Below are 8,629 nucleotides of genomic sequence, written 5' to 3'. Positions count from 1 at the left end.
TTGAGGACCGAGGTGGAGAACCACTGGGTTAGACTATCAGCATGGAGGGTTAGTGGGAGAGGATTAACCCAATTACAGAGCCCATTTAGGGATTCTCCATATTAGGGTGACAGGTTGGCCTTTTCACCGCTGGCACCCCAACTCCGGGACATTGTATGTATTCCCTAGTGTGTATGTACATGTGATAGGCAATAGATTGGAAACCAATGTGAATGGTGTATAAATAACTGTTCCTAAATTAAAAAAGAAAAACATTGTTACATATTAGATACAGACCATACAGTCTGACATGCATGAAAGTTTTTGTTTTTTTTTATTAAAGAGGTGCCGCAGCAGCTGAGTTTATCTTCTAGATGACAATGTATATTTATTCTTTGCTCTTCTAGCTAGGCCAGTAGATTGTCTTTCCCTGCACCTGAATGTCCCAATATAGCAGAAGTGTGAGGGGGGCAGCATGATGTGGGCCAGTGCAGCCCATCACCCCACCCCCTTCAGTGAGAAAAAAAACCTGCCAGGCTGCTGCCCTTGCTGTCTGAGCACTGAGTGCATTATAACAGGAGCAGCCTGTTTATCTGAGAAGGGCACAGCTGCAGCAGTCGCCTCTCCCATTGGTTCTCAGCGGCAGTGGTAACACTTCCCATTGCTGCTGCTGGGGTGGGGAGGGTGCCCAGTGCCAGGCGCTGCGCAGAGAGACCACCAGCAGCAGCAGCAGCAGCAGTAACAGCAGCAGCAGCAGGGAGAGAGCCAGCCTGAGCCCAGGAGCAGAGCAAGGGGGTGGGGGGGAGACAGCCCTGGAGCATTGCAACTATTGTGTGTGCAAAAAAAAAAAAATGAAATAAAAGAGGCTGGCTATCGCGAGAGTGTCCTCTTACCAACCTGCTCCAACAACACAGCAACGCTGCTAGGCTGCCACTAACACAGCACAGCAGCAGCCAGAGAGAGAGGGGAGGTGACACCAGCGCGAACATCTGGGGGCAGCAGCGCCTCCATGAAGCCGCAGGATCCCCACAAACTCTGGGCTTTAAACCACGCACCAGCCCCTGGGACCCCCAAACCCTCCTGTAAGTATCCTAACATCTTCTATTCATAGTATTAAGAGAAGGGGGGGTCTTAGTTTTTTTATACAACTGGGTGAGACAAGTTTGCAGTCCCCATCTGGTCTAATGCCTGCTCAGCACCCTGGGGACCCTCTGTGGACAACATAAGGGCTCTTACATTGACTTCTAAGACCCCCCTGCCCTGTCCCCGGGTCTGCAGGCTGCACAGACCAGAGAACTCCAGTTCTATTTTGTTTCCTTGTTTGTTTGTTTATTTGATTTGAATATTTCTATCAAAAGATGTTTACAAACAGTAACGACTTTCCCCGGTCGGCTGAGTCACATAGGCCAGCCGTGGGAAAGGGGGATTTGGCAGCTACAGGGTGCAGGCAGGCAGGCGGCAGGGGGTGGTGAGGGGGGTGTTTGCGGATACAATGAGGTCTGTCTACACTTCCTTAAACTCCGTGCAACCTGCTGCAGTTAGAAATTACAGGCCGGGGACTGGCTGCAAAGGTCACAGATAGAGCGCACCCCCCCCCCCCCTAAACTAGTCCTGGGGGGAGGTGAAGAGCGGCTGACAGACGTTTTAGAGGGGCTTTTAACATTTAGAGACCCTCCTGTTATCGTGTAGAGTTATTGATTTATTCATATGATTATCTAGTTATGCAGATGATTACTGTGTACCCTGGTAGCACATAGAAGTTTGCATTTAATTATGTTACTAAAGAAAGTTTATTGCTAGACAGAGCTAAGGGTGATGAAGGCAGTTCATTTCAGTATTATGCATGAGTGCAGTCGGTGCCCCCTTTCATGATGATGATTATGATAATAATAATAATAGGTTTTGGATAGTCCCCAGTCCCCATTTCTGTTAACCTCTGTCCTGCACCTGTACCTCCCAGCTAGGCAGCCTTGCAGAAGTTACCACACTTCTGTCCTTCCCCAGTCTGACCAGCAGTTGCTCCCATGTATTAGATGGCTATAAATGGGGAAGTTGGAACTTTAAAAGGCAGCAAGCAGCGTGGTTGGCTGGTAGCTAGATTTGCAGTAACATATGGCACTAAGAGCAGCACAGCTGGAGGTAGCATTTCCATCCTAGTGAAGTCAGAGCAGCTGACTTTCCAGCTTGCTGTGTAATTAGCAAAGCCAGCACTCCCAGCCTCCTCCTCCCCTCACACTCTCACACTGACACAGGGACACACTGCCTGCCTGCCTGCGCTGCCTGCTGGAGACCTTGTACTGCCACAAGTCATGGCAGAGAAGAGAGATAGCTCACCCTGAGGTCCCTGGGGCATGTCCCATGAACTGTTACATCCTTTTGTTGCAGAGGGGGGGAAGGTAAGACAGCGTCAGAAAAAAAAAAGCCCCCAAAAAACCAAACTGACGCTAGGTCATTATCGGGGCACTTTAATTGCAGTTCTGCGATGGTCTTTAAACTAACAAAGTATAGCATCAAAGTTGGACCTAGGTTATTGGAAATGTTTTCCATGAAATGTTTTCCATGAAACTTTTTGTTTCTGTTGTGTTTATACTGTGATCTCGTTTCCTATCTTAAGACGACAGCTTGAGGTCTTAACCCCTGTTGCTTTGCCCATGTTATCATCATGTTAGAATTTTCCTGATAGTACATACTGTATAAGTTATGTTAAGTTTTTAAAGAGCTGCCAGAGTTTCTGTTTTAAACGTCAGCTGTTACCATAACTACTCAGTGCCTCAGATCTGCTGCACCAGCCAGGAGGAACAAAGCTTTGGAAATTGCCTTCTGAAAACCATTGTTTATTTAAAGTCAAGTTTTTCCTGTTCCCGGCAGGTGCAGTTAGACAACAGGCTTGTTTCAAAAATGCACCATGCCGTAGAGTAGTGAACAGTGGACATTATTATATGTTTGGCTTGGTCGTTGCCAGCCAGCTCTGTCTATTGCAGCTGCTTAAGAGGATTTAGTTCACTGTAACATTCAAGTTTTTCCTGTTTTTGAACAGGTTATGAAGGAAGAATGGAGTTTCCAGACCATAGCCGCCAGTTGCTGCAATGTCTGAGTCAGCAGCGTCACCAAGGCTTCCTGTGTGACTGTACTGTTTTAGTTGGAGAAGCTCAGTTTCAGGCGCACCGAGCAGTACTGGCGTCTTGCAGCATGTACTTCCATCTTTTCTACAGGGACCAGCTAGACAAAAGGGACATTGTGCATCTGAACAGTGACATCGTCACAGCCCCAGCATTCAGCCTGCTGCTTCAGTTCATGTACGAGGGGAAGCTGGAATTCAACAACCTCCCGGTAGAAGATGTTCTGGCTGCTGCCAGCTATCTCCACATGTATGACATTGTAAAAGTCTGCAAGGGCAAGCTTAAAGATAAAGAACTGAATTGTGGGGAGAAAAACGTCGAAGACGGGTCGGACCTGGAAAAAGATGACGGATTTTTGCTCGCCGAGGGTCACCACGGGCACGTCTTCAGCCCAGATATAAAAGACAAAATCTCCACTCCGGAATGCGAGAAGATTATTTGGAGAGAGAAGGTCTGCGGGCTTCCTGGCTGGACCCCTGAGCTGAAAGGTGTCAACTCGGTGTCTACTGAGGCTGTGTCATGTAAGACAGCAGCTGGAAAAACAAAGGGCCGTGTCAATAGTCCTTCGTGCCCTTTGTCCCAGACATCAGCTAACCATGCACAGACTCTAAGTGATGGTGATTGTGCTCTGGATTTGTCTTTCAAGCCAATGTCTGGGAGAGATTCCTTACACCCCTCCTACATCTTTGGACAGCTGGCTTCCGACAGCCAGCAGCAGGGCACTGTGCCACTTGTTAAGGATGAACAAGAGTTGCTGTCAGAACAGGAGGACAGTGTAGCAAAGAGTCCAAAGATTCAGCATGTTGGGAATTCAGCCAAAAGCCTAATGACAGGGTTAGGACACATGTTTGCGGGAAACGGAAACTCTCACGTTCGGGAAGATGACTTGTATCACGACAGAGACGAGAGCGAAGATGACATGGATTCATCAGATATTTCCACTTCAGGTGTCCTTGTTTCCCCGGGACAGATCTGCATATGTCCTCTGTGTAGCAAAGTTTTCCCAAGTCCGCATGTCCTACAGCTTCATCTCAGCTCACACTTCCGGGACAGAGACGGTTCCCGGATCAAGATGTCCCCGGACGGCTCTGTCCCCACTTGTACGATATGCGGGAAAACCTTTTCGTGTATGTACACATTAAAAAGACACGAACGCACGCATTCTGGTGAGAAACCGTACACCTGTGTCCAGTGCGGGAAGAGTTTCCAATATTCCCACAATCTCAGCCGCCACGCCGTGGTTCACACCAGGGAAAAACCACACGCGTGCAAATGGTGCGAGAGACGTTTCACCCAGTCGGGGGACTTGTACAGACACATTCGGAAGTTTCACTGTGGCCTAGTAAAGTCACTGGTTGTTTAGTAATATGTGGTAGTGGGACGCGGTCGAGCCCTTTACAAATCTCAATGATGGCACTTTTATCACACACAACGAGTCGCAGGAGTGCATCTAGCCCTTGTCCCCGCCCCTTCTCTACAGTTAAAGCAGTGATGCTTTCCGAATATATATTTGTAGCATACTGTAGCTCGTGATTGCAGTGTACTGCACATGGAAAGTGGGAGAGCGCCAGAGTATGTAAAAATGTGAAAAACTACTATCGCCATAATTGGTCTACTAAATGACTTTTTTGCAACTTCCTCCTTTTTTTTTTTTTTTTTTTTTTTTTTATTCTACAAGTATTAAATATTCGAAATATTTAATATAGAGTATATGCAAAACAGAATGAAAAATGTGTAACCTACTTCCAACCGCTGGTGAGGTTAGACTCCATATCCTAAAAGATGCAAAAAAACAAAGCAAACCTTATGCACTCGTCCTACAACTACCTATTTCATGTCTAAATCTGCTAATTATGAAAGGGTGCACCAATGTCATACCTACTAGCTCGTTGCAAATATAAGAACCAGCTCATTGTACCTCCCCCTTTGTTTTTTACCTCCAATCAGAGTTTTACTGTGCTAATTTATTCGTCCTTGCGTGATTTCCAAAGTTGTATATCAACATTTCATCCAGCAGTATTCTGGGACGTGCTAGGCCACTTCCTGTGCTAATATCTTAGGAAGGGTAAATGTAGAAACTACTGAATTTCGGTATTGAACACTTAACTAAGTCTTCTGTTGCCACAAGTATTGACTATTGTTCTGTTAATGAACATTTTGGTGTTACAATTGTAGTTCCTACCCCCAAAAAGTGCTGTTCTAAAGGCAATGCATATATATTTTTTAAGGCAGCTGAATCTTAATTTGACCCATTTATAACCCCCCTTGACCTCCAAGACAGTAATGTTCACACTGTACACATCATGTGACATTATTGCATAATAACTGCTTTATTTTGCAATCCGCCGTCAATGTTTAACTGATCTGTTATGACAAACGTCTTAAATATTCCTGGACTGAGTTGAGCTTATTGTACTCACAGAGCTTCATGTCCGGTCTCTCCCAAGAATCCTTAGAAAAGTCTTAAAAATATGCAATGAAAACGACATTAATGTGATTATAACACAGTATAGGACAACGTATTGCAACCAACCATTTATCATGTTTCATCTGTTGATCCAGCATAGAATAAAAAGCGCAAGCATTTTGGTTGATGGCCTTAAGTCTTTGCACATCTGTGGCAATAAACACTGATTTAAAACAAGTCTTTAATAAGATTATTCACAATCCTACAGGAAGTGGAGAAGGTTAAAAAAAAAAAAGTCAGGAACTCTACACTACTTCTTATACACTAATGTCAAGGTGCTTTTAATGTGAAGTGCCAAGAGTTTGCATGTAGGAAAGAGTTAGTAAGACCTCTGTTGGCATTTAAAAGAGGAATTCATTTATATGGATGCAGTACACTTAATTCTACAAGCAAAAACCACAAACGACCTTCACTGCAAAAATTAAATCGCGATCCATTGTGAAATGTGAAAAAAATATATTTATATATTGGCACAGTCTAATCTCTATACCACGTTTTATTCTATAGATTTTAATTTAATTAAGGGTTAATTTCCTTCTACAGCTGTTACATTCTCATTGAAGGTATGATACACATTTGATTTGATTTTGTCTGTTCATTTGTAATATGTGTGAACATCATTGTTTTGTAGTACACACCAAGGTACAATAGTTTTTTATTTAGTTATATTATTTTTTTGCTGTGATTGGAAATAGCACTGACAGAACTACTAAAATTAAGTTATTTTTGTTCCTGATGGTACTTGATATAGTATTTATTAGTTTTTATTTGAAGTGAAATGATTTATAATTATAGATTTTTATTTTAGCATTGTATTTCTTTCAAGTGATCATCCCCTAAAAGGGGAGAAATTGCTGTATGGTGTTTTTTTTTTTTTTTGTGTTTTTGATTTTGTCTCTAAAATATTTAATTTATGTAAACTTTAATAAAACATGGTGAAGTTATGTCAGACAACACTGTTAAATAACAGGGAGAGTTTACATCCACTTAGCCTAATGAGCATGGACAGAAATACAATAATTTGGGTATGGTAAATATATCATTGTTCGGGCAATGTCCAAATACCTTTGTTGTGTTGGGTTTTTTTTTGTTTTGTTTGTTTGAAAGCAATGACATTTGCACTTATTTTTGTTCAAGTCAATAACACTGATATCTTGGTCTAAACATAAAAAGAAAACTTGCATATTTTATAAAGTGTTTTTTTTTGTACACATTGCACATTTGCAGTTTCGGGTATAAAAACCTGTAATTATTTTTTTAATCTGTACCTGTAGAGCTGCTCTTGGGTTTTAACACTGGATGTGAAACGTATTCACACCAATGCTGTGACATCACTGAAAATTATTAGTTCCTAGTTCTTGAGGTGGCAAAATATATATGTAAGAAGAAAAAAAAATAACAAAAAAAATCAGTAATTATTTCTGTATAAAGTTTTATACTATATAAATATCTAGACAGACCTGTTGGCTTGGAATATATTTTATACAAAAAAAAAAGTAATTTGCTGTTCTACAGGAAAAAAAATGTTTTTTTTTTTTTTCTTTTGTAATTCTTTATCTTCTTTTTAGTTTGTGTGGTGTTTTAATTTTGTACAACTTTTTCAGTGTGTGTAAAACTGACAATCGTGAATAGGATTGATGTCTTTATAATTTGATTTGTCAAAAATAAAGTCTACATCTGTTAGAAATGACTATCTCAAGACAAGTCTCTGAATTACTTCGGTGTTTAAAATCGGTGGATATTTTTTGTATGTTCAGAAAAACAGATGTTTACTGAGATGCAACAAAATGTACTCATTTTAAACCTACTCAATACTAATTTTCTAATGGAACTAATAATTTTCTTTTTAATCAGGGCATTTAAAGGCACTTGATTTAGTGCCAGGAGGAATGAAGGGCTTATCGTTAGACAAAAGACACTGTCCACTGCCATTATTAAGACATGGTCTGTAGTAATTCGTAACAACAGTACCCGTTGTGTGCCTACTGCAACAACCCACTGCTGATCTAACCTGGTGATACAACAACAGTGCATATTGTTACTTTTTATTTATAATTATTTTTGCATTCAAAACCTGAAATGTGCAATTTATTGTGTCCCGTGCCTCACTAATGTCTCCAACACCCTGAAAATTGCTAAGTAGTTTGTACGCTAAACTAATATTCAACCTACAGTATCTTTATCAAGTGTAGGCAACAGGTCAACTTTTTAACGACTTGAAAGAGCAAAAACAACTTGTTTACTGAAGTCCTATCTCCTTAAACATCTGGATTTGGCAGCAGCTGCAGACTTTACAGCCAAACTAGGAGTGCAAAAGTTTTTTGTCTGATGTTCTAAATTAGTAATGATTAAAGTGGTAGGAAACTGTTTGGTGATCGGTTCCAAGGACCAAGGACATTTTTTAAAATCTATAACAGGCCTGTCCAACTTGCGGCCCTCCAGCTGTTGTGAAACTACACATCCCAGCATGCCCTGCCACATGTTTAGCATTGTCCAACAGCAATAGTGTTGCTGGGATATGTAGTTTTACAACAGCTGGAGGGCCGCTGAATGGACAGGCCTTACTATAGAGTTAAATAAATTAAAAAAATTCTTGGGGGGGGGGGGGGGGGGGTGAGGTCAAGTTACAATGCATATGAAGACAGGGGAGCTGTTAATGCTGCAGTTGCTGAGTAGGATTCAGTATGAAATCCCGGCGGTCGGGATCCCGGCGTTCAAAATCCCGCCGCCGGAATCCCGACCGCCGAAATCCCGACAAGGGGGGGGGGACGTGGATCGCCCCCCCTTGCGGGCTCGCTGCGCTCGCCACGCAGCGGGCCCAGTGCCTCGCTAAGCTCGGCACACTAATTTATTCTCCCTCTAGGGGTGTCGTGGACACCCACGGAGGGAGAAAGTGTCGGGATTTCGGCGGTCGGGATTCTGAACACCGGGATCACGACCGCCGGGATTTTAACTGCATCCCGCTGAATAGTCCTACATTCGTTTAGGGCTTATGTACAGAGACGGGGGACCATTCAGAAGTGATCTATTAACAGACGGAACACCGGCCCATCGCGGCATAGTC

General features: G+C 42.7%; 1 protein-coding gene across 1 annotated transcript; it reads left to right on the top strand.

Moving 5' to 3' along the window:
• Positions 1 to 645: 645 nt before the first annotated feature.
• ZBTB42 (zinc finger and BTB domain containing 42) lies at positions 646 to 6,629 on the top strand. The gene is made up of 2 exons (XM_083165971.1): positions 646 to 1,061; positions 3,017 to 6,629. Exons 1-2 carry the CDS (start codon positions 989 to 991, stop codon positions 4,459 to 4,461), a joined length of 1,518 nt encoding a protein of 505 aa, XP_083022097.1. The 5' UTR covers positions 646 to 988; the 3' UTR covers positions 4,462 to 6,629.
• The last annotated feature ends 2,000 nt before the right edge of the window (positions 6,630 to 8,629 follow it).

The sequence above is a fragment of the Crinia signifera genome, chromosome 12, assembly GCF_055691185.1.
Source record: "Crinia signifera chromosome 12, ASM5569118v1, whole genome shotgun sequence".
NCBI lineage: Eukaryota > Metazoa > Chordata > Amphibia > Anura > Myobatrachidae > Crinia > Crinia signifera.
The sequence above is the reverse complement of the archived record's forward strand: the minus strand, read 5'-3'. Positions and strand labels throughout refer to the sequence as shown.

What these genes read in the sequence shown, in the direction of transcription:
- ZBTB42 (XM_083165971.1), top strand. Translation starts at nt 989, where the DNA reads ATGAAGCCGCAGGATCCCCACAAACTCTGGGCTTTAAACCACGCACCA. An exon ending in TGGGACCCCCAAACCCTCCT is followed by an intron (nt 1,062 to 3,016) that starts GTAAGTATCCTA and finishes GTTTTTGAACAG; the next exon opens with GTTATGAAGGAAGAATGGAG.